Here is a 28,000-nt window from a genome sequence, read left to right as displayed (position 1 = left end):
GCTACTGCTTTGCAGTTTGATTAGCAGAACTAGCTGTGAACTACGGATTATTAGTAGGAACTATTGAATCCTCACTCAGCATGCTGTTAGGAGGCTTTGAAATACCCCTCTGGGTGATGCTAGGAGTTCCAGCTGTTACATTGCTGTACATGTAAGCATTTTTGATCACTGTTTAGTTGAGGACTGTTTACAGCTACTATATGAGAAAAACTTATATAGTTCAACTTACAGTATATCAGAGCTGCTAGCCAATAGGTGAACATAGTAATGGCAATTAGCAAGTGGTTTAAACATACAAGTGCTCCTTCATGTGCTGTCATCTGAACTCTTTTTGTGGACTTGTGCAAAACACATCAGGCTGTCATGAAATTGCATGAGACTTTTATGATAGAAGAATCACACTCTGGTGATTGTCTGACATATGATTAGTTTGATGCGTGACTCCTGAATAGTTGAGCACGTTTAGTACTAATTTACTTGTTCTGGTAGCTATCAAGCATTGCTTGATAGCAATACTTGATGCTTGGTACCGCACAACATTTCACAATCCAAAATCTAAACCTACCACTATCCATTTTCTGAGAGAATCAGTACCTGCATTGAGCACTGCATCAGCCATGTGGTGTTTCCCATTGATGTAGTTTTAAACACTTTAGGTCAATGATACATATTGTCCCTGTCTTAAAGCTGGTTGACTTGGTCAGATGTCACAGCAAATAGCCTTCTGTAAGACTGATTCACAATATATCACCGTTTGACGGAGTTGTCTTTTTACCGATTATCTCTCATTGACTATGCGCACCGTAAACAGATGACATTATCGAGGCAACTCTGATACGCCAGAAAGGATCGCAGCTGTGAAATGTTCCTGCTAGTTCACCGAGCATTTACGACAGCCTGTGTAATGTGCACCATTTCGGCGATGGTGATTGGTTGTCAGAGATAGCTTGATCTATATTTTTCATTATTCAAACAGTATTACTTATACGTATAAGCAAAGTTAATTAATTATATATTACTAGTTCAGTGTACTATATTTCAGCCTTTTCGTGTCTGCTTTGTATAATGAGAACCCTATACCACGGCCTATTAGCTCATGTAAACAAAATGGATTTGTGATATTTGGAACATTTGTATCACAGATGATCACTGAAGTCTTATGTGTCTAACCCAATAGTGTGAACCAGCTTTTAGATGTTGATCAGTCTGTAAATCTGACCTAGTTCTTATAATTTCGAACTTCAGTTAACAACCCAAATAGTTCAATAGTATTTTTCACACTAGAAATACGCATCTTTGCAAGTGGGACTTCAGTAACCGATATTACGGGTGAAGATAAATGAGTTTTACAAAGAGGCTTTATAAAGGCATTGTACACTTCATATTATTGCCCATATTAGGAATACTCACTTCACAGTTTGAGTGCACACATGCTATGTGAATATAAAGACATGTGACATGATGCAATGCGCAAAACGTGGCCTGGACAGAAGGTCAATGTTGCATCACGATAATATCATCTTCCTTATCAGTTGGCCGGCTCATCTTATAAAGCCCGCTAACCTAGACTGCCGTCATATTGATCTGCTATTACCTGTGTGAACTAGTTAAAAAGAGTGACTAGCACAAGCTACAAAACCGTTTCTATCAACATGCTATTAGGAGGCTTTGAAATACCCCTCTGGGTGTTACTAGGAGTTCCAGCTGTTACACTGCTGTACATGTGAGTATTTAGTAATCTTGTTTAGTCCAAAACAATTAACAGTTTGCTACTTAAGCAAATTTAGATAGCATAACTTAAAGCATGTCAGAGCTGTCAGATCACAATGATGCAGATAACGTCACCAGTTAGCAAATGGCTTAAACATGCAAACACCCTGCTTCATGCTGCAAACTGAGATATATTCTGCAAAGTTTTGCAAGCGAAGTTAATTTTTCATAAAGCAGTTTGTTGTACTGGAGAGATATTTAATATACTATAATAAATAGTGCAGTTAATCTGTCTGACAATACTTAATCTCATCCATTGGGTTTTCATGCTCCGAATGGCTTTGGAGTTGCTTCCACTCTGAATCACAGAAATGATAAAATCAGAATGCATTCGATGCCATTTTGTTTCGGTAAAATTGTGCAAAGACATTTGCTTTGAGAGTAGTATTTGACATTATAGAAATGCTAATTGCTGATAGATCAGAATCGATGATACCTAGCTAAGTTCTCTCAAGAGAATGAAACCAAATTTCAGCGATGCAATCAATAATAATTTGTGTTCAGGATCTTTGGAGTTTAGTTTGTGCATCTAGTTGACTACGAATGAATTGCAAAGTGACCATGAACTGAAGGTGAGTCTACTTTAACAAGTTTTTTGAAAGATGCATTGCGAATTGTGGAAAGATCTAAATAGTGGAACTCCAAATCGCTGAAATAATCAGATACAAATTCTTTGGCAGCGGTAAACCGCAAAGTCATTCGAAGCATGGAAACAGTGTAATTGCCCGGTTTTTATCTAACTTTTGTATCTCTTCTTAGTCCATTAGCCCAGTTTATTAAAATGCTTGGTATTTCTGTATAGAATACAGTTAGCTATATAGAACTCAATCAGCTGTATACAAGACAGTGGAACTGTAGCTATATAAGTGAAAGTTCAGTACAGTAATGAAAGCAGGGCTAGAATATAATTAATCTCTATGAATTATTTGGCCAGTTGTTTTATACTTTCTATTAAACTTAATGTAATGAGTATTTAGCTTTCTAAAGTCTACATAACCTGACATAGCTTTAGTATGGCATTCTAAGGTCAAAAAATCTCTGTTAAAATACTGTTTTAAATGTAAAGTTTTAATGCCACAGTAAAACTAAATCATGTCATGTAGCCTTTAGCTAAAAACAGATTTGCCGAAGAGTTTTTAGTCGTTCGTATAAAAAGCCAAACTTTAATTTAAACTTTATCTATGAGCCAAACATTCTCTAGTTTAAAAAGTTCAGCAAGTTTATAATGAAGCTTGCTTCTCTTTACAATAATTCTTGTGTATCACGTAAAGGAAGTTAACCAAATCTACCTCACCACACCACCCTCCGGATTAACTCGCAGTTAATGTCTAGTGTATATTTGCTAATAAATAGTTATCATAACACAAATTTATACAGATATGACACAAGGTGCTTCTGTCTCCATTATCGCTCTTGTTTATACCATTCTGACAGATTAGGCTCCGCCCTCTATAGACTTTAGACTGGTTCGTGCTGAGGACTACCACACACAGTAACACCAAAGGAACAACTCAAACATTTGTAAACATGTGATGGCTGTAATAGCTTGTAGTTGCAGTTAGAGACTAGGAACAGTATTTATCTTTCATAAAAATGGTAATATTCTATCTTGTCATACAGAGCTATTAAGTGAACTGTATTTAAATGATGCTATTACATGAATTAACCCATAGCTGATACCTTATCAGTATATACATGTAGATTTTATATTTTAACAGAAAATCTGGTTAAACCAAAGATAGCTGAATTGTTTCACCACTGCATCGCACATCGCCTTCAAAATCTTGAACCATACAAACATAGACAAACATAACAAATAGAGCTGAGGTATACAGTTCAGCTCTGAAAAAACTGCAAAGTAAGGATGAGAGTATGGACAGTTACTAAAGGGTGTAATTAGAATTGGCTTGTTTATTAGTTAACAACTTTAATACACAAGGAAAACTGTGACAATACAATTTGACAATCAATCGACAATCAATTTCGTAAATTTTAAAATAGTAACCAATGAAGTAAATCAAACAATTTTTGTAATTGCATAGTTCAAAAAAGCATGAAAAAGTTTTAAGAAAAATACAATATTGACCTGCGCCTCTATTTAATCAACTCAATATTTCATTCTAGCAGTACTGTACAATATAGTAGTATGTTATCTAGCAGTACTGTACAATATAGTAGTATGTCATCTAACAGTACTGTACAATATAGTAGTATGTTATCTAGCAGTACTGTACAATATAGTAGTATGTCATCTAGCAGTACTGTACAATATAGTAGTATGTTATCTAGCAGTACTGTACAATATAGTAGTATGTTATCTAGCAGTACTGTACAATATAGTAGTATGTTATCTAGCAGTACTGTACAATATAGTAGTATGTCATCTAGCAGTACTGTACAATATAGTAGTATGTTATCTAACAGTACTGTACAATATAGTAGTATGTCATTCTAGCAGTACTGTACAATATAGTAGTATGTTATCTAGCAGTACTGTACAATATAGTAGTATGTTATCTAGCAGTACTGTACAATATAGTAGTATGTTATCTAGCAGTACTGTACAATATAGTAGTATGTCATCTAGCAGTACTGTACAATATAGTAGTATGTTATCTAACAGTACTGTACAATATAGTAGTATGTCATTCTAGCAGTACTGTACAATATAGTAGTATGTTATCTAGCAGTACTATACAATATAATAGTATGTCATCTAGCAGTACTGTACAATATAGTAGTATGTCATCTAACAGTACTGTACAATATAGTAGTATGTTATCTAGCAGTACTGTACAATATAGTAGTATGTTATCTAGCAGTACTGTACAATATAGTAGTATGTCATCTAGCAGTACTGTACAATATAGTAGTATGTTATCTAGCAGTACTGTACAATATAGTAGTATGTCATCTAGCAGTACTGTACAATATAGTAGTATGTTATCTAGCAGTACTGTACAATATAGTAGTATGTCATCTAGCAGTACTGTACAATATAGTAGTATGTCATCTAGCAGTACTGTACAATATAGTGGTATGTCATCTAACAGTACTGTACAATATAGTAGTATGTCATCTAGCAGTACTGTACAATATAGTAGTATGTCATCTAAAAGTACTGTACAATATAGTAGTATGTTATCTAACAGTACTCTACAATATAGTAGTATGTCATCTAGCAGTACTGTACAATATAGTAGTATGTTATCTAGCAGTACTGTACAATATAGTAGTATGTCATCTAGCAGTACTGTACAATATAGTAGAATGTTATCTAGCAGTACTGTACAATATAGTAGTATGTTATCTAGCAGTACTGTACAATATAGTAGTATGTTATCTAGCAGTACTGTACAATATAGTAGTATGTTATCTAGCAGTACTGTACAATATAGTAGTATGTTATCTAGCAGTACTGTACAATATAGTAGTATGTCATCTAACAGTACTGTACAATATAGTAGTATGTTATCTAGCAGTACTGTACAATATAGTAGTATGTTATCTAGCAGTACTGTACAATATAGTAGTATGTCATCTAGCAGTACTGTACAATATAGTAGTATGTTATCTAGCAGTACTGTACAATATAGTAGTATGTCATCTAACAGTACTGTACAATATAGTAGTACGTCATCTAGCAGTACTGTACAATATAGTAGTATGTCATCTAGCAGTACTGTACAATATAGTAGTATGTTATCTAGCAGTACTGTACAATATAGTAGTATGTTATCTAGCAGTACTGTACAATATAGTAGTATGTCATCTAGCAGTACTGTACAATATAGTAGTATGTCATCTAGCAGTACTGTACAATATAGTAGTATGTTATCTAGCAGTACTGTACAATATAGTAGTATGTTATCTAGCAGTACTGTACAATATAGTAGTATGTCATCTAGCAGTACTGTACAATATAGTAGTATGTTATCTAGCAGTACTGTACAATATAGTAGTATGTCATCTAGCAGTACTGTACAATATAGTAGTATGTTATCTAGCAGTACTGTACAATATAGTAGTATGTTATCTAGCAGTACTGTACAATATAGTAGTATGTTATCTAGCAGTACTGTACAATATAGTAGTATGTTATCTAGCAGTACTGTACAATATAGTAGTATGTCATCTAGCAGTACTGTACAATATAGTAGTATGTTATCTAGCAGTACTGTACAATATAGTAGTATGTCATCTAACAGTACTGTACAATATAGTAGTATGTTATCTAGCAGTACTGTACAATATAGTAGTATGTTATCTAGCAGTACTGTACAATATAGTAGTATGTCATCTAGCAGTACTGTACAATATAGTAGTATGTTATCTAGCAGTACTGTACAATATAGTAGTATGTCATCTAGCAGTACTGTACAATATAGTAGTATGTTATCTAGCAGTACTGTACAATATAGTAGTATGTCATCTAGCAGTACTGTACAATATAGTAGTATGTTATCTAGCAGTACTGTACAATATAGTAGTATGTCATCTAGCAGTACTGTACAATATAGTGGTATGTCATCTAGCAGTACTGTACAATATAGTAGTATGTTATCTAGCAGTACTGTACAATATAGTAGTATGTCATCTAGCAGTACTGTACAATATAGTAGTATGTTATCTAGCAGTACTGTACAATATAGTAGTATGTTATCTAGCAGTACTGTACAATATAGTAGTATGTTATCTAGCAGTACTGTACAATATAGTAGTATGTCATCTAGCAGTACTGTACAATATAGTAGTATGTCATCTAACAGTACTGTACAATATAGTAGTATGTCATCTAACAGTACTGTACAATATAGTAGTATGTTATCTAACAGTACTGTACAATATAGTAGTATGTTATCTAGCAGTACTGTACAATATAGTAGTATGTTATCTAGCAGTACTGTACAATATAGTAGTATGTTATCTAGCAGTACTGTACAATATAGTAGTATGTTATCTAGCAGTACTGTACAATATAGTAGTATGTCATCTAGCAGTACTGTACAATATAGTAGTATGTTATCTAGCAGTACTGTACAATATAGTAGTATGTCATCTAGCAGTACTGTACAATATAGTAGTATGTTATCTAGCAGTACTGTACAATATAGTAGTATGTTATCTAGCAGTACTGTACAATATAGTAGTATGTTATCTAGCAGTACTGTACAATATAGTAGTATGTCATCTAGCAGTACTGTACAATATAGTAGTATGTTATCTAGCAGTACTGTACAATATAGTAGTATGTTATCTAGCAGTACTGTACAATATAGTAGTATGTCATCTAACAGTACTGTACAATATAGTAGTATGTCATCTAGCAGTACTGTACAATATAGTAGTATGTCATCTAGCAGTACTGTACAATATAGTAGTATGTTATCTAGCAGTACTGTACAATATAGTAGTATGTTATCTAGCAGTACTGTACAATATAGTAGTATGTTATCTAGCAGTACTGTACAATATAGTAGTATGTCATCTAGCAGTACTGTACAATATAGTAGTATGTCATCTAGCAGTACTGTACAATATAATAGTATGTTATCTAGCAGTACTGTACAATATAGTAGTATGTCATCTAACAGTACTGTACAATATAGTAGTATGTCATCTAGCAGTACTGTACAATATAGTAGTATGTCATCTAGCAGTACTGTACAATATAGTAGTATGTCATCTAACAGTACTGTACAATATAGTAGTATGTCATCTAACAGTACTGTACAATATAGTAGTACGTCATCTAGCAGTACTGTACAATATAGTAGTATGTTATCTAGCAGTACTGTACAATATAGTAGTATGTTATCTAGCAGTACTGTACAATATAGTAGTATGTCATCTAGCAGTACTGTACAATATAGTAGTATGTCATCTAGCAGTACTGTACAATATAGTAGTATGTTATCTAGCAGTACTGTACAATATAGTAGTATGTTATCTAGCAGTACTGTACAATATAGTAGTATGTCATCTAGCAGTACTGTACAATATAGTAGTATGTTATCTAGCAGTACTGTACAATATAGTAGTATGTTATCTAGCAGTACTGTACAATATAGTAGTATGTTATCTAGCAGTACTGTACAATATAGTAGTATGTCATCTAGCAGTACTGTACAATATAGTAGTATGTCATCTAACAGTACTGTACAATATAGTAGTATGTCATCTAGCAGTACTGTACAATATAGTAGTACGTCATCTAGCAGTACTGTACAATATAGTAGTATGTCATCTAACAGTACTGTACAATATAGTAGTATGTCATCTAGCAGTACTGTACAATATAGTAGTATGTCATCTAGCAGTACTGTACAATATAGTAGTATGTCATCTAGCAGTACTGTACGATATAGTAGTATGTTATCTAACAGTACTGTACAATATAGTAGTATGTCATCTAGCAGTACTGTACAATATAGTAGTATGTCATCTAGCAGTACTGTACGATATAGTAGTATGTTATCTAACAGTACTGTACAATATAGTAGTATGTCATCTAACAGTACTGTACGATATAGTAGTATGTTATCTAGCAGTACTGTACGATATAGTAGTATGTTATCTAACAGTACTGTACAATATAGTAGTATGTCATCTAACAGTACTGTACGATATAGTAGTATGTTATCTAACAGTACTGTACAATATAGTAGTATGTCATCTAACAGTACTGTACGATATAGTAGTATGTTATCTAACAGTACTGTACAATATAGTAGTATGTCATCTAACAGTACTGTACGATATAGTAGTATGTTATCTAACAGTACTGTACAATATAGTAGTATGTCATCTAACAGTACTGTACAATATAGTAGTATGTCATCTAGCAGTACTGTACAATATAGTAGTACGTCATCTAGCAGTACTGTACAATATAGTAGTATGTCATCTAACAGTACTGTACAATATAGTAGTATGTTATCTAGCAGTACTGTACAATATAGTAGTATGTCATCTAGCAGTACTGTACAATATAGTAGTATGTTATCTAGCAGTACTGTACAATATAGTAGTATGTTATCTAGCAGTACTGTACAATATAGTAGTATGTCATCTAACAGTACTGTACAATATAGTAGTATGTCATCTAGCAGTACTGTACAATATAGTAGTATGTTATCTAGCAGTACTGTACAATATAGTAGTATGTCATCTAACAGTACTGTACAATATAGTAGTATGTCATCTAGCAGTACTGTACAATATAGTAGTATGTCATCTAGCAGTACTGTACAATATAGTAGTATGTTATCTAGCAGTACTGTACAATATAGTAGTATGTTATCTAGCAGTACTGTACAATATAGTAGTATGTTATCTAGCAGTACTGTACAATATAGTAGTATGTCATCTAGCAGTACTGTACAATATAGTAGTATGTCATCTAGCAGTACTGTACAATATAATAGTATGTTATCTAGCAGTACTGTACAATATAGTAGTATGTCATCTAACAGTACTGTACAATATAGTAGTATGTCATCTAGCAGTACTGTACAATATAGTAGTATGTCATCTAGCAGTACTGTACAATATAGTAGTATGTCATCTAACAGTACTGTACAATATAGTAGTATGTCATCTAACAGTACTGTACAATATAGTAGTACGTCATCTAGCAGTACTGTACAATATAGTAGTATGTTATCTAGCAGTACTGTACAATATAGTAGTATGTTATCTAGCAGTACTGTACAATATAGTAGTATGTCATCTAGCAGTACTGTACAATATAGTAGTATGTCATCTAGCAGTACTGTACAATATAGTAGTATGTTATCTAGCAGTACTGTACAATATAGTAGTATGTTATCTAGCAGTACTGTACAATATAGTAGTATGTCATCTAGCAGTACTGTACAATATAGTAGTATGTTATCTAGCAGTACTGTACAATATAGTAGTATGTTATCTAGCAGTACTGTACAATATAGTAGTATGTTATCTAGCAGTACTGTACAATATAGTAGTATGTCATCTAGCAGTACTGTACAATATAGTAGTATGTCATCTAGCAGTACTGTACAATATAGTAGTATGTCATCTAACAGTACTGTACAATATAGTAGTATGTCATCTAGCAGTACTGTACAATATAGTAGTACGTCATCTAGCAGTACTGTACAATATAGTAGTATGTCATCTAACAGTACTGTACAATATAGTAGTATGTCATCTAGCAGTACTGTACAATATAGTAGTATGTCATCTAGCAGTACTGTACAATATAGTAGTATGTCATCTAGCAGTACTGTACAATATAGTAGTATGTCATCTAGCAGTACTGTACAATATAGTAGTATGTCATCTAGCAGTACTGTACGATATAGTAGTATGTTATCTAACAGTACTGTACAATATAGTAGTATGTCATCTAACAGTACTGTACGACATAGTAGTATGTTATCTAACAGTACTGTACAATATAGTAGTATGTCATCTAACAGTACTGTACGATATAGTAGTATGTTATCTAACAGTACTGTACAATATAGTAGTATGTCATCTAACAGTACTGTACGATATAGTAGTATGTTATCAGGTTTGCTTTGTGTCATGAAATTTTCCAATTAACAGACTAGCATCGTGTCAGTACTTTTTATTGGTCAGATAAATAGGCCTGTAGGAATGATACAGAAATATAAAAATGAATCTGCCAACTCATATCCAGTGATGCACACCCTCAAACAGAAACAGAGACTTTGTGAAATTAGGGTATAAAACAGAAATTTTACACCCACTTGATGAGATAAACAGCTACAAAGCTTAGCGCAGTGTTCTGTTAGGCACACTGCAAGCAGGGGCTGTATAGACTTTTGAGAGTATTGCTGCACTAACAATGGCTTTGTAATTTTGACCGGAAATGTCTGAGTCCTGTTTCGCGGGGACCTTCGCAACTAGAGACATGTCCAGTTGCCGAGGGCAATTAAAACTTTGATGCTATTCTTGTTACCAAAGGTGAGCTTTTGGACATTGAACCACAACCAGTTGGTTGCAGGTGGAATGTTCTAGATCAATAAACCACGGTTGCTCTTATTCAAACAACTGTCTATGAAGTTACCATATCAAGATTCTGTTACTGATCATTTTTAGGTACTCAACAAGGACGTTTAACATATTCAAAAAAGCAGGAATTCCTGGACCCAAGCCTTACCCACTGATTGGAAGTAGCATGGTTCTTTATGGAGATGTTAGTATTTGATTAGTGACTGTTGAATCGATCTAGATTTATATTGTGTTTATATTGTATTTGTATTGTGTTTATATCATGTTTATATCAGATTCATATCGTGTTTATATCGTATTTATATCGTGTTTATATCGTGTTTATATCGTGTTTATATCGTGTTTATATCGTGTTTATATCGTGTTTATATCGTGTTTATATCGTGTTTATATCATGGTTATATCATGTTTATATTGTGCATGAATGTATATTGTGTTTATAATGTGTGTATATTGTATTTATATTGTGTCTTGAAGTTCTAACAGCATTGCAACATAGACATAGAAACAGAAGAATGAGTTATCCTACCATGTGAGTGCATAGACATAAAAACCTATGAGACTAATATAATTCAGTTTATTTTTTCTAGAACATAATGAACATAGATATGAAATTACGAGCGAAGTATGGAAAGTTTGTTGGGTAAGTCAGTCAGAGTTGTTGAAACGTTAAGTGATGCTCAAAATGAACTGCTGACAGAATATGATTGGTAATCACTTTTCTTTTTACAAAAATCACAAGTTGTGTTTTAGTCATAAGCACCACTGGGTAAATCTTTATTTGCGCCAAAGTTGATTTTATGCTGTAGATAATGTTTAAAATTTCTTGTTCATTTGTAGTAGCAGCATTTTAAAACTGTTTTATTTAATATATTATCAGCAATATTCTAGATATGAGAAATTAAAGAGAAAGAAGTAAAATTTAAAAATGTCATCAATAATTGATAGCAGATAATATCAGATCAATATTTGAAGTCTGATGTTTGTGAGAAAAAGGCACCTTTGAGACTTACTAACACCTGTAAAACTAAACAGAGTAAATTTTAAAATAAGAACAGCTTTTGGATTTTTTCACCTATTAACGCTGTGAAACTATTAATTGAAAAAGTTTAATAATACATGTTTTTAATAAAGTTCACTTATATATTATTCATAACAGTCTTAGAAAAGTAACTCACCTCTTGACCTTTAGAAATCAATTATGCATTTCATAAGTTAAAATTTCTTTCGGTTTTATGTAACATGCTTGAATTCACTGACTGTATATAAATGGCAGCCAGCTGAGTGGACCTGGTGCATAGAGTTATCTCCCCCTAGAGTGATAACTGTGCATTCAACAACACGAGCGTTTCCGGTGCCAACGAGGAGCGTTTAGGCCACGCCCCTTTTTTGTGCTAGTCATTCGTAGTGATCGACAGAACAATAGCGTTAGCCATGAGAATGATCATGAATTTCCAATTAAGACAGTAATTATTGCTCATATTAAAGAAATGATGATTATAGTTTATTGCTCTAATATATGCTTATTATTTAAAGCAATTCAATACCTACATGCATTGCAAAGGCACTGAATAGATGGTGTTAAGTAAGTGAGTTAATGCAATCAGTTACTCCAATGATATACAGCCCCCCACATGAGGGGCTGTATATCATTGGTTATTCATAGATAAGATAGATAGTCATACTGGGGTTGTATTACATTGGTGTGATGGGAAGCTAATCGACTGCCATCAACTGAAAGTATTGACATTGTATGGTGATAGAGTGATTCATTGACACCTCAGTTCACAAACAGCCCTTGCATGTAATATTAGATTTCAATACATATCAATCAAATACATAGACTAGCTTGAAGCAAAGATGTCCACTAGTTAGTGGACATCTTTGCTTAATGTAAGCAAGCAAAAAGTTTGAAAGTTAGAGTGGCAAATGTTGTTATATGTTAGATAAAAATAAATTATACTTAATTATACTAAATTATAATTATTTAAAAATAAAATAGACTTTTTATTACTTTATTTATTAAATAAAGTAAGAAAAAAGTAGTTTTGAATTACTTTATTTATTAAATAAAGTAATAAAAATTAGCTATGATTACAATAATTTTTTATTGTAATCATAGCTAAACAGATTATATTTAGCACTACTTGCTATTTATTTTACATTTAAACACATTTGCAATTTCATTTTTTTTCTTAATTCATTTTAACAAAAAACTTCTTTCATGATATGAAGTTTAAAAGTTGTAGTTGTTTGAAAAAGCTTGAAAACATTTACAGTTGTTTTCTTTTTCCTCTTAATTCATTTAAACTGCTTAAAAATATTTTCTCATGATATGAAGTTTAAAAGTTAGAATAGTAATTGTTATATAAAAATAAATTTTCTGTCCAAATACTTTTTTATTACTCGGGCAACACTGGGTAGTACAGCTCATAGTTGATGGCAGTTGATTAGCTTCCCATCACACTAATGTAATACAACCCCAGTATGACTATCTATCTTATCTATGAGTAACTGCTTGCATTACCTTCACTTTCACTCACTATCTATTCAGTGCCTTGGCAAGTCATGTAGGTATCAGGGATTACGTGTATGTCACAATTTCCATTTTCATAATTCATTTCCATATTAATTCCATTTCCTTACTTCATTTCCATAGTATTTCCATTTCCATATTATTTCCATTTCCATAATTCATTTCCATAAAAGTTCCGTAATTCATTTCCATATTAATTCCATTTCTATAATTCATTTCCATACTATTTCCATTTCCATATTATTTCCATTTCCATAATTCATTTCCATATTAATTCCATTTCCATAATTCATTTCCATATTATTTCCATAACATTACCCTCCTTCATTTCTATATTATTTCCATTTCCATAGCATTTCCATAATTCATTTCCATATTATTTCCATTTTCATACCATTTCCATACTTGTAAAATAAAATTTCCATATCTATTTCCCCTAAAATTATGGAAATATTTATGTTTATAAAAATGAAAAAGTAAACATTTCCATAATATGCTTAGCAATCCCTGGTAGGTATTGAATTGCTTTAAATAATAAGCACATATTAGAGTAATAAACTATAATCATCATTTCTTTAATATGAGCATTAATTACTATCTCAACTGGAAATTCATGATCCTTGTTTAACCCTTCTCATGGCTGATGTTATTGATCTAGTCAATCACTACGACTGACTAGCACAAAAAAGAGGCGTGGCCTAAACGCTCCTTGTTGGCACCGGAAACGCTCGTGTAGTTATCACTCTAGGGGGAGATAACTCTATGATCTGGTGATTTTACGCTATGAGTCTTTATGCCATTCATTCATTAAGAACATTAAACATTTATACTAAGACCTCTACAGTGTATGCTGCGAATCATAATTTATAAATCATTAATATTTAATATAATATAATATAATTATTAAATAATTATTTCTGCTATTTTAAATTCAAAGTAATAGAATTTTTAGTCAATCAACCAAGTTTGTTTTTAAAGCACCAATCAGCGAAATACTGGAACATTTGAGTTCTAATAAAACTCTGATCTTATAGAATTGCTTTCACATGCAATACCATTTTGTTAGGCATTTTATATAGTATGTTTGCTGTTGCTGACACTTAGGAAGAAAATGCACAAAAATATTAAATTTTAATAAAGATTGTATGAGTACTTTTTGTGGGCTAGATGAAACTTTGCCTACAAGAACCTTTTTAATTCGGATATTGATATCAGCAGAGATTGTTAGAAAATGAAATGCCAGAGAAATAGGTTTGAACCCAAAAAATATCTGATGATTATGAACTCCCATTATAATTATTCTTACTATTATCGGTGTTGTCAAACTTGCTATCGTTATTGACTAGGTTAATAGCAGCAATACCAATTACATGAATGTTATGATTATCACTAATACATGTACTTAATGCTAATGCATACTAGACAACTTTGGGTCAACTTGAGAACCCTATTAAAATTTCGACAGAGTATTTGAGGGGACAACTCCCGTGTTGATGGTGTATGATGGCATGTGGCTGAAAGAAGCATTCATCAAGAACTTCAATAAATTCATAAACAGAAGAGAATTTGTATTTGGTGGCGTCATTGATGAAGGCCTTTTCTCTATTGGTGGAGAACATTGGAAGTTTGTGAGAAAAATGCTTTCACCAGAGTTTTCTTCAGGAAAGCTAAAAAGGGTAAGTTTGCTACAGAAAGCGAGATAATTTGTTGATCGTTGCAAATAATTAATTTTTGTTTAGTAATTGTTTGTTGAAGCTGTGAACCAATGAAACGATTGCTACGGTGTTGCGAGATTCTGAAATTGTGGGCGAATATGAAAAAAAGAATGACGAAACTAAATAAAGCAACTACAATATTATTATATCAAACTAGGTCATAAGGGAGTTTTAATTATACAAACTAGGTCATAAGGTACAGTGTTATTAATACAAACTATGTCATAAAGGGCTGTGTTAATAAAAATAATGAGATCATATGGTACAGTGTTAATTTTACACACTCGGTTATAAGAGAAAGTGCTAATAATATAAACTAAGTCATAAGATACAGTGTTGGTAATACAAACTAGGTCATAAGAAACAGTATTGATAATATAAACTAGGTCATAAGAGACAGTGTGGATAATACTAGTTGGGTTACAACAGACAGTGCTAATGATACAAACTAGGTCACAAGAGAAAGTGTTGATAGTTGTAACTGGGTTACAAGAGACACTGCTAATAATACAAACTAGGTCACAAGAGACAGTATTAATAATACAAACTAGGTTATAAGAGACAATGCTAAGGATACAAACTAGGTCATAAGAGACAATGTTGATAATACTAACTGGGTTATGAGAGACAGTGCTAGTTTTTATAGATTATTATTGATTCCATGATGTCTTCTTTTCAAAAACATTCTTAAACTATCATAGCCAAGATCGAAGCGGTAAAACCAAAATTTATCAAACACACAGCAAGAAACAACTTGCAACAATAGACCTGCCAACAATTTTCATATGTAATATAAACATAGAGGCCAATAATAAACATATTTATTAGCTCCTTTAATAACAACTCACTAATTCAATTCTGTTCACATTAGTTCAATAAAATAATAGTAAGATCTCAACTACATGTATTTAGATCTAAGCTTTTCCTCTTTTTCACCCAAATAAGAAGTGCTGTTGCCCCAAGATACGGTGTGTTTAGCTCGAGGCCATTCTTTGGCAATTTAGGCTCTGTCAAATGTCCTATTACACTTTCACTACAACCCTCATGGGCACGTATTTGGCAAAAACTAGGGCTCATTACCATTTAAAAAACTCACACTTGTTAGGGACAGTTTACCTTTCCAAATGACAGAAAGTTAACATATTTACCGTTTTATGTATTCATTCCTTTTCTCATTTTTGTTGGCAGCTGATGCCGGCCATTCAGAAGTGTGATGACAGGTTTATAGAGGTGTTGAGGAAGGAACGAGGGCAACCTGTTGACATACGAAGGTGAACTAACTTCTTACCAGTTTACCAGATCTGCTCACTATTTCGTTGTTTTGCATATTTAATACCCTAGGACATTTATATTTCGCTAGTATTTAGTTTCGTGAGTAGCATACAGAGTAAAATTTCAATGCAACTTAATTTCGCAGCTCTGATGAGTGCGAAAATATAGTGATGTGAAAATGAATGCTGTGGAACAAACATAATTAGATTCCTCAGGTTCGGTTCACCGGTAAAAAAAACAATTTCAATTTGGGACTAGTTTGTAATTGTGAACTGCAGGTAGAATTGTGTGGCCGAGATCGATAATGCAATTTGATCGCTTGCTACCATTTGTTTCTTGGACTATCAATGAACAAAGCTATTTAATTCCGTGGTTTCGCTTGTTCTTTATGATAGTTTAGTTTCGCTCATGAAATTTTCATGAGAGGATGACTCCGCGAAAATGCGAAAGTTAGATGAGGCGAATGCATAAGTGTCCTAGGGTAATGCTTCACGGAAGTTGTTTCTAAAAAGTTTTAAGTTGTCAGTTACACACCCATTGGCAATATTTGTTTATCGTGAAAAATTTGATGTAACCTTGACAGCTTAACCTCACTTTGTCATCAATTCTACACTAGGCTCAAGTCAATTTATAATGTCTACAGAAACCAACAACTTTTGTTTGCTAGTACATTTGCAGAAAAGATCAGACAACTACTAAATTAAGGAATGATGTGACATTGGATAGAATTGATAATATTCCTACATCTCTTGATTACATCTAAGGGAACTAGGCACAGAATTATTTTATTGCGACTCCATGTGTTGATAACTAAAGTAGAATATCAGTGAGATCAGTGTGATACATCTATCAGGTTAAAGATATCTCTTCATCTATACTTCAAGAGATCCGCTGTGACCACTTTTTTCTCTACTCGTAATAGAACCAGCCACGTTGAGCTGAGAGTAAAAGTATATTTAAACAAGAAGAATTAAGAGTTACCACAGAAAGTGTAATATATCAAAGTGCAGTCTTGCATGAGCACTACCATCAATGTGGGGTGTGTGGTGCCCCAGCTTGCTCTTTTATATGAAAAGGCTCGTTCCTTTGGCTTAATGACCAGGTGGTCATTTTTCTTCTGACTAACTTTAGCCGTTTTAGTTTGCTTTTTGTTGGCTTCTCAATCCGGCTGGGCTGATTCGTCTGTTAGCCAATGTCTCCTTTGAAAGCTGGCTGAGTAGAGTACCAGCCAGCTTTTCCAAAACACCCATATAATGCCTGAGTCAGAAGTTGTCTATGAAGCTACTGATTGGCTCATCACAGCTTTTAATATTTAATATCGTGTGTCAGTACTCTCTAGATCAACCTTCGGTAAAGATAGCACTAACTTTTACAACTTATCCTACAACAGGATAGTGTTTAACTAACAATTCCTAACTCTTATCATATTCACAGCGAGATGTTGGTCATCCCTTCCTAGTAACTCTAGATCAATAATAGTTTAATTACTGGCTTCGTCATGTTGCAATCAAACAATCTATCAATCAATCATTCTACAAATCAATCACCGGCTAATCGGTTAATAATGCTGATGATAATAAATCGGTATAATGATTGATGAGCTATTCATTTGAAATGTTTTTCTAGTTGTATATAGATATAAATCCTGGATATAAATCATCTTTGCAGATTTCAGCAACATGGGCTGTTGCAAAGTTTTAGTATACCTTAATAATTTGTGAGCTATTTTTATTGCAGAAAAACAAATCTTCTCACACTTGATGTTATTTCAAGAACAGCTTTCGGATTTGATGCTGAAACACAAACAAAAGAGGATAATGAATTTGCAAAGAATGCATTTGCTTTGACAGCACAGACCGAGGCCAATTCCACTCTGCTTGACAAAATACGTAACACGATTATCCTTTTCGTGGTTTGTAAGTTATTAACAAGTGTTCAGAGTTTTCATTTATTTACCAGTTAGTTGAGACAGCTTTTTTGATATTTTGACACTCAATGCTAAGTACTGCTACTTCAACAATTATTTTATATTTGTAACAATAGGTACCAGAAATACCAATAGGTGCAGTAGGTACAACATAGTGCACCTATTGGTGCACTATAGATGCACCAAAGTGCAGCATAGGTACAACATAGCAATAAAAATGATCATAAATAATTTTGCCATTCCTTATTCTCAACTTGAATTTTTTAGCAAAACTGCGATATATATTAGATGTTCCTTAAGTCTAAAATGTCTAGGTTTTAACTCTGCTAAATAAGTAAGTGATTCAGAATTGCTGCTTACCAATAATAGGTTTCCAAAACACTTTTTTCTCTATTCTTGTTAGAACCAGCCACGTCGAGTTGAGAGTAAAAGCATATTTAAACAAAAAGAATTAAGAGTTACAACAAATATTACATCTTCACCACAAGAATTGTGGACATTATCATTACAGTTCACCCTCAGGATACGATCACCCTGATATATGATTTTTTCACCTTTCGAATTGGAACATGATGATTTTTTCACCTCACCATATGAATCTTATTTCACTGCACGAGTTCAACAAAATTTTTGCCCGAGTTAAAATTTGGCAGTCGGTGTGCTTATTCCGTACGTCAAAATGACAAAAACGCTAAAATTCTGTTCGCTGAAAGCTTTTTCACAAAACCTGAAATAGAGACGATGACCAATTTTTCTCAGATCAGCTTTTTTCGTCTGTAAAACGGTAATATTTTTTCTCTAAAACCAAAAGCAAAGTTAGAGTTGCGATCTTTTTAAACAAAAGCTCAGCGATCAGACAAATTCCATTAACCTGCTAATAAAAGCTCACTTCATTATGAAAACAACATTGCTCAAACTTTCTTGCCAAATTAATGTAGGTTGGAAAAGGTTTTAAAGAGATCTGTTAAAATTGCATTGAAAACAAAGTCAAAAACTAATAAGCGACAAAATTTTAGTGATAACAAGTTGAAATTCAGTAAAACATTTAAAAATACATACTAAAACTTAGCTTTAAATGTGTGTTTAGTAAGCCAAACTTATTTGAAGTGAATTCAAAGTTTATGTTATATGTACGGCTGTCTTGAAGGTAAGAACTCTCAAAGGTATGTAATGCAACGTAACACATTGCAGCGTTACAGTTCAATGCAGATCATAACCAATAAATACACTAAATACACTAAAGTTACTGCAGGTAACTGTAGTTTTAAGGTTACCATACTATTTTGTTACTACTTTTTTATATGTAAAGTACTTGTAAATATTTTTGATGATTTCTACCAAGTGTCGTTTTTATTATATAATTACTATGGTTTCTATAGCCTCCATACAAATTTTTCACTATACAATGCCAACCCTGGAACGGATTAAAACCGTATCCTGAGGGTGCACTGTATTTGTTGTTCTAATTATTATAAAACAGTCCCCGCTGATAGCAAAGACATACTTTGGCATGATTCTGTGTTTCTAAAGTATGTTTTTGTTTTTAAAACAGTTTTTACTTTTTAAACGCCGAAGGCTTTTTATACGTTTCTGTTATCTATGTCTAGTTTTGTGTCTTGAATACTTTTTGTAAAAAATGCTCCGATGCTAGTAGAATCCGAAAGTCTAAAAATGTAGTGTTACGACAAGCATAACCAGAAATAATGTAAGACATCAGTTATTGTGTGTAGGCCTGAATAGTATTCAGAACTCTGAATGATATTCTGAATGTGCATGTAGAGCTGATGATAGGAGTGATAGTAAGTACAATAGTAAACATAATAGTACATGCAATAGTACATGCAATAGTACACGGGGTAGCACACATGATAGTACACTTGATAGTGCACACGATAGTACACAAGATAGTACACGAGATAGTACACGAGATAGTACACATGATAATACATGTGATAGTACAAGCGATAGTACACAAGATAGTAAACACAATACCATAGTACATACACCTTCATGATGCATCATTATAGCAGGCTAACAACTTAAGTGTGCTTTACTTTACAGTATGCTAGGTGCGCCAGTTTACTAAATTCCTTATGTATTACTTTGTGTTACCACATCTAAATCAGTTGTTAGAAAGAAACATTGTTTTAGTTTCTTCTCTTTGTAATTAACTCAAAAACCCTTCACTCTGTATGGGTGAACATCTTCATCGAAACTTCTGTTGCAGTAATGGCTCCACCAAGTGTGGCACGTTTTGCCTATAAAACCTTCAATCTTGGACTTGTTGATGCCAACTACAGCAAGTACTTCTATTTGCTCTGTGAAAACGTGATTGAAGCCCGAAGAAATGACTCGGCACGCGGAACTGACTTTTTACAGACCCTCGCTGACAATTTTGTTGATGAAACTAAGGCATCACCTCTTATAAAAGATGAAAGAGGCCGAAAGTGGACTGAGAAAGGTAAATAAGTTAAATTAATATTATTTTTCTCTTCAGTTTCATCAGAGTATTTGATTATCTCACCATAGCTAGTAAGTATAGTAGCAGTTTTCTTGTTTGATAATAATGTACAGCGTATTGTATATGATTTTTAGTAATACCTGTACTAGCTGATTACACATGATAACATAGCATAATGAGTTACCCATGCACAATATTCTCTAGTACAATCTACATAAATAATAAAACTAAAGCTGTGTAAAAATTGAATCGATATAATTGAATTTGATAGACAAATCCAACTACAACTGCTTCTCGATTGGGGTGATTACACTCCTAAAGAGTGCGAGCCATTATATGCGGAGACACAAGAATCAATTGCAAAAATAAAGAAAGCATATTTATCATCAACACGACCTGCCTATGTGAATCCAAATTTTCACTTCTTTTATATGTCAAAAATAGATATTGTTATGCCATCAATGCTGAAAATGATCTGCACATTTTTCATTCACCCTATTGTGGTCAAATAATAGCAGAGAAGAAGTACAAAAACAAGTCAACAATTATAAAATGAGATAGTTTTTTATATCTTGCTGCTGTGTGAAAAAGTAGGATTTAAAAAGACATGACCTTCCAATAACATATTGTTTGCAAATATTTTGATTATGTCTGCTTTTCATTACATTTTGAGTTTTTTTGCTTTTTATTTTATTCCAAACAAGGGATGCAAGTTTGCCCTCAACTGTTGGAAACCATTAGGGAAGTGCTGTTATAAACAAAAATCTTTTCATGCAGTTTTTTGGCAGATGATTGATTGGTTATAAAACAGAAGTATGTGTTATCCCAAACAGCTAACGTTGGTTACGGTAATCTGTCAAGAAAATTAATGGGAAGTAGGCCTAAATATGATTCTGGAAACATCAAACACAAAATGGCAGACAGTAATGGTAGGAAAGTTATGTCTCTTATTTTAGCTATTTGATGTCCATATTTTTTTGCTAATTTGGGTATTGCTGTTTATATATGATAAATCTTTGGTTAATTCCGAATATACAGCAACTTGATTTCATAATCATAATAATGAAGTAGAACTAGTCAGAGTGTATGTAACTTTCATATAACGACTTGGGAATTGTTTTTATATCAGTATAACTTTACGTAGAGCGGTCGAATTACATTATATATAAAATCATTATCATACAAAATAAAATGTTTATCTTCGCAATGTCTGCTCCAACAGAACAAGTTTTAGTAAAAGTGCATTTATAATATGCCTAAAGCATAGTTTTTTATAAGCAAGTAGACCAAACTTTTAAAATTTTTGTTCGTAAAATAAAATGGCAGCTAAAAAGAAATAAAATGAGTTTGACATATTTTCTTTTTGCCAATGACAATAGTTTTATTTAGCTTAAATATTTTATGTTATGTTTATTGTTGTTCTCACGCCGCCATACATGAAATATACTCAACACATTTCTGGATACAATGTAAGGAATGAAATCCCTCATAGGTCATCCATATATTAATCTTACTTGTAAGCAGTGCAATATATAATATCTTTATTTAATTAACTGATGAATTAAAATAGGTAAAATGCACATATACTAATACTTAATGTAATATAACCATACACTAGCTACACTCTTACTGTAAGTAGCTGTCTATTCAGCTTATTTCCGTATAGAACTACAATAACTTTACCATTACTTATTTACTTTAACTAATAAATATTACTTACAATTTTTAAACCTTTCGGAAATTCTGTACTGCTTAAACTCCTCTTGCTGAGCTAACACTATTAAGACAATCTAGTATGACATTTTACATTGTCAATCAATCAATTGATATATCAATTGATCAATCAATAACGCTGATAATAATAAATCATTATAATTATAATAACAGATGGACATTCAAGAAATGGTATTTAAAAATAAAGAATAAACTTGAGGCATGTGATAAAAAGAAGCGCTTTAAAAAGGTTTAGAAATAAAGAGGGATATGTTGCAGGATTGACCAAAAATGAAGTCATCGGAAATGCCATACTTTTCTTGTTTGCTGGCTTCCAGACAACTGCTGACACAATGTTCTTCATCTTCTATGAACTCGCCATGCATCCAGATGTACAAGAAAAGGTGATTCAACTTTTCAATTTTTCTTTGACTTTCATATAAGTTCAGACTGAGAAAAACCAACTAACAAACGAGATTCATTCTGAACAGCCACTCATTAAGTGAATTTGTTCGACAGTCTTGTCAGAATTCGTCAGTCGTCTCAGAATTTGTCTCAGTTTGCTACTTTGTATGGAACTTATGTTTAAGGATTGTATAAGTAGGTTGAAGGCTTGTATAAGTAATATATATGGGTTTGTGCTGTATTTAAAAAACACTAAATAATAATAATAAAACAATATGTTTTATAAAGCTGAAAGCCGTAGGTCAGCGGAAAACCGACCTACTGGGAAAAAAATGCGAAATGCAAAATCTAACTCACGGCATCTCTGTACAAACATTTCTGACATACGCACAACACCATTCGTATCTACCTTTTTTCTTTACAAATAATTTTTGCCATACGCATAGCACCGTTCCTATCTACCGTTGTTTGTAATACAAATAATTATAAGTAGGGTAGCGTCTGTGTAAGTATTTACATTTCCACCGTTGATAAAATCATTGTAAAACAATTTGACTAAACATTTATTACCTGCTATCTCAGAACAATTCACACTTTATTTTAGGTCTTTAAATGAAATATACAAAATTCCTATAAAATCTTTACCTAAAAGTTAAGTTACAAACCATTGTGAATTTTTTGAATTTTGAATTTTGAAATTTCTTTGAATCTCAGAGTTGATATGAATCTCATAGAGTTGTTGTGAATCTCATAGAGTTGTTGTGAATCTCTTAGAGTTGTTGTGAATCTCATACAGTTGTTGTGAATCTCATAGAGTTGTTGTGAATCTCATGGAATTGTTGTAACTCTCATAGAGTTGATGTAAATCTCATACAGTTGTTGTGAATCTCATGGAATTGTTGTAGCTCTCATAAAGTTGTTGTGAATCTCATAGAGTTGTCAATAATCTCATAGAGTTGTTGTAAATCTCATAGAGTTGCTGCAAATCTCATAGAGCTGCTGTGAAACAAAGGTGAATCATAAAGCCCATGACCAGGTATACATATAATACATGTACAACTATTAGACACCCTTTGAATATTCTGTAATGTTTTAGTTGTATGAAGAGATCATGTCTGTGTGTGCGACTGAAGAGGTCACTACAGAGCAGCTGAATGAACTCAAGTATCTAGACAGATGCATTCAGGAAACTATGAGACTCTACCCTCAGGGTTTTAGGTATGATTTTTAATTTAATATGTTTTACGTCAATCTATTACTTTTTTACTAATTTCAGTAGTAAGTTTATTGCGATATTGAGTCTTTGCAATATTTCATGTTTTACATCCTGGCTCGTGCAATGTTTACCAATTTGCATGTTTCTAATAGAAAGCCACTTGTGTAACAGTCTATTAATACTTTGCTCCAACAACAACATTAAAGTTTTATTTGCTCTAACAACTTAACAAGTTTATATGTTATAAAATCTCATAATTTGTCTGGCAAAATTCTATGGAAGAAAAAGTTATTTGCCAATGACACTAAAAACGTTTGATATCAGGTTTGACCGGGAAGCTTCAGAGGATGTAACAATCAAGGATATATTCATAAAGAAAGGAACAGCTGTAACAGCATCCGGTTGGGCAATCCACAGAGATCCTGAGATTTGGAGAGATCCTGAAGACTTTGAGCCTGATAGGTGAGGAAAAGCCCTCTATAGCTGTTGTATCAACTTAACTGAAATACTATCTTATAATTTATAGGGTGAATGGTCAACAAAACGTAGTTACAATAAAATGAATACTTACAATAAATTGGACACTAAAGTTACTCTACCACTGTATAGGTTACAGACGTTGGTCTACTGAAAAATAGGATACTGAAAATACTCTAACAATATATAGGCTGATGCAATTACAACTATAGTCATCTAGGTCACTGCAGTTACTCTATTGCTACGTAGGTCACTGCAACGGCTCTACTGCTATACAGGCCTCGAAAGTTACTCTACTAATATATAGACCACTATAGTTATTCTACAATATAGATCACTGCATTTACTCTACTTCTTTTTAAGTAATTGTAGTTACTCTTCCATTATATAGGTCACTACACTAGTTTATTACTATTTAGGTGACAGCAGTAGCTCCTTTGCTATATAGGTCACTGTAGTTGCTCTACTAATATATAGTTCACTTCAGTCTGCATATCAATTGTAAATTTAGCATTGTACAAACGTATAAGAAAAAATTACAAACTAACATCGTAGAAATACTGTGAAATATAGTTATATGACACTCAAATTCTATATATAATTGATCAATTAGTTTGACCTACTATTTTCACTGGGAGAAAACTATATGAACTACCCTATAGAATGTTATCTGTAGATTTTTGCCTGAGCAAATGACAGAGGAGATGCATGCATCTTACATGCCATTTGGAATGGGTAACAGACAGTGTATTGGGAATCGTCTCGCCCTCATAGAGATGAAGATGACTATAGTCGCTACCCTGAAAGCATTTAAGATAGAGAGGAACAAAGAGACACCAGTGAGTACTTTATAGACTGAGCCAGAATCCTGTTAACACTTCAGTTAGGACAAATATCCTAGTTGCTGCATGACTTATTCACTAAATACAGTTTATATTGTACGTGTACTTGATGAGCTAACCTAATTGGAGTAAAGCATTTTATATGATAGCTACAAAAATAGGGAATACACGTTTCCAGCTTCATGTCAAAATGCATAAAATGATGAAACACGATTGCTAATATAATCCACTTTAAAATGTGGAAAAAATGTTGCATTTCGAAGAAATCCAAACAGAGTTTCTAGAAACTGCTATAAAATAGCTGGATTACAGAAAGATTAAAGATATCAAATAAGAAAGCTGTGATAGTTACTTCATTATTTGACAGTCCGCCTACAAGGCCGACCCTGGAAGTTGGCAACTTTTAAAAAAAATTCAAACTTTCAGTGATATAATCCTTTTTTACTACTGTAAACTGAATCAAAGAAATATTTTCTTTTCGTATAAAAAGATCTAGTTTTACAAATAACACATAAAGTTTTAAAATATACTCTTGAATATATTTTTGATTTCAAGTACAATTGATGATCCCATGACCAAACACGAGCGAAGCAAGTCTTTGGGAGCTTTATGATAAATGCATATGCGCACACAACTCCCGACAATTATTCATCAATGCCGTATCCAAACCCTTGCACCAAAATCTCATCAAAAACTTTAACCATTTTTGTGTAGAGTCGTTTAAGTATAATAATGATAAAAAAGACATATAAACCTGTTAAAATAAGTCTTTGAAAAATGTGGACAATATCCTAAAACTTACCCATCTGATCGGATAATACATAACTAGACAGAATAACTTGGCCTAAAATCGCCATTAAAACCTGACAAGCCTTTTACAATCAAAATTAAAACCGGCACACAAAATGCCCATAAAGCCGTGCGACAGATAGAAGAATTTTAAAGCGTGCACATTTCACCAGTCTATGGCATTGTCCAATTGCCGAAGGTTTCTGTAATTAACGTAGAAGTACTGAAAATTAATCGTTTCTTCTTTGCCGATTTTAAAATTAACTCTGACATTTTGGACACTTATAATGAGTACATTGTTATTCCAACTGATGTCCAAAACAGTGAAAGTAAAGGAAATGACGATGATATTTTTCTAACAATTCTTATAAGACTATTACAATATTTAATTATAAGAATAATCATTCGAATTTATAAGATCGAAGTATATAGTGACCGATGGTGTGTAATATGTTACAGTTATTATTTTTCAAAAGATTTAGTTGATGATACTACGGCTGTGCCCAATATCGTGGTACTGCCAAGCCATTTTTTATATCTGCAAAATTAAGTAATAGGCCTACATTTTCTCATAGACATACAGCTATTTCTATGACAACCAACTAAAATCTTTTTAGATATAAATACAAAAATCTAGATAAATATCACAACTTCTTGATATTGGTTGCTATGACATTTTGAAATGTAAAAAAAATTGTGCATCGGTTTTCGTTTCTCAAACTTTAACACCAGTTTTCTCAGAACTATGTTTTCGGACTAATGGTAAACACGCATTCAGTTTATTGACCATAAAATCTGCTGTAATTAAGCTGGAATCAAACTTTTTTTGCAAAATAACTGAGAATTTTCTCCTTCTGCTAGTGTAGATAACTCTAAATCTCATACACCCGACTCAACCTTTCTGTGATCATGACCCATTTCTTCATTTTGGCTACAGATCGCTTATCAAAACCATTCTACATTCAACACAACCAACTTTCAAACTGTGTATATTACAAAGCAGCTTGCCATTTTACTTCTAATATTGCATTTCTTTTATTGCAGAGGAAAGATATAAAAATATAATCTTTTCTTTTCATTATTGCTGCTTGTTGTACATTGTAACACCCAGTACATTTAAGCTACTATTGCAGCTACTATTGCAGTTCTCCTATTGCACTGCAGTGCCATTTGACTGCTAATATTGCATTTCTCAACCAGCAGTACCCTTTCTTTTTCAATTATCACTTTGGTCGTGAGCTGTATGACGGGAATTTCTAGTAGTATTTAGCCACTGATTATCTTCATACTTCGCGTCAAACTATGGCCACAGACGAAAGATGTTAGACAAAAAGCTGCAGACTTTGGACATATTTGAAGCTTTGATTATTAAAATCTGAAATTACTAAGCTTATTTTAAGCTATTTATTTTTACCTATTTACTTATTTTGACTAGAAATTGCTTCAACTGCTTGGTTACCTTAATAATCTACTGACTTCATAATGTGGAAAGTAACCTTTACCTATTTTTATTTACAGTTCAGGCCACTCAAGTTTAAGGCCGTTCTAGCCTTAGCGCCGGAGAAAACTGTAAAGGTGTCCTTCAAAGAGAGGCAGTAGCTGAAAGGTCTGCTAGATGTTGTTATTTCATAGAGGAAATCAGAAGATTCCCTTATAGAGTGAACAGTCTTATCACAGCAGCTTCATCTTTGCATTGACTGCTGACTAACCCCGCTTGGTGAATGCTTTACAATGGTTCGCAAAGGACATATTGCATTACTGCTAAATATTGCCTATTAATTTTACCAAAGATATGCTAACAAGCTGTCAAACCAGAATGGTTTATTAATAAATATAGAAAAATAAATGCTACA

The 28,000-nt window shown here is 32.8% G+C and overlaps 1 protein-coding gene across 2 annotated transcripts; it reads left to right on the top strand.

The window, feature by feature from the left end:
- LOC137407377 (cytochrome P450 3A29-like) lies at nucleotides 1–27,998 on the top strand. Of its 2 annotated transcripts, none has more exons than XM_068094015.1 (12): nucleotides 1–151; nucleotides 10,882–10,978; nucleotides 11,385–11,437; nucleotides 14,796–15,006; nucleotides 16,234–16,316; nucleotides 18,055–18,233; nucleotides 20,472–20,705; nucleotides 22,698–22,822; nucleotides 23,920–24,041; nucleotides 24,364–24,501; nucleotides 25,193–25,355; nucleotides 27,666–27,998. In XM_068094015.1, exons 1-12 carry the CDS (start codon nucleotides 81–83, stop codon nucleotides 27,744–27,746), a joined length of 1,557 nt encoding a protein of 518 aa, XP_067950116.1. In that variant the 5' UTR covers nucleotides 1–80; the 3' UTR covers nucleotides 27,747–27,998. The 2 variants fall into 2 exon arrangements, with proteins under 2 accessions (XP_067950116.1, XP_067950115.1); XM_068094014.1 differs by lacking the exon at nucleotides 1–151 and adding an exon at nucleotides 1,553–1,723.
- Nucleotides 27,999–28,000: the final 2 nt, after the last annotated feature.

This window comes from Watersipora subatra, chromosome 10 (assembly GCF_963576615.1).
Source record: "Watersipora subatra chromosome 10, tzWatSuba1.1, whole genome shotgun sequence".
NCBI lineage: Eukaryota > Metazoa > Bryozoa > Gymnolaemata > Cheilostomatida > Watersiporidae > Watersipora > Watersipora subatra.
The sequence above is the reverse complement of the archived record's forward strand: the minus strand, read 5'-3'. Positions and strand labels throughout refer to the sequence as shown.

Coding starts and splice junctions, on each gene's coding strand:
- LOC137407377 (XM_068094015.1), top strand. CDS start 81: ATGCTGTTAGGAGGCTTTGAAATACCCCTCTGGGTGATGCTAGGAGTT. Junction 18,234..20,471: donor GATTATCCTTTTCGTGGTTT/GTAAGTTATTAA, acceptor CTTCTGTTGCAG/TAATGGCTCCACCAAGTGTG. Junction 24,502..25,192: donor GAAGACTTTGAGCCTGATAG/GTGAGGAAAAGC, acceptor TGTTATCTGTAG/ATTTTTGCCTGAGCAAATGA.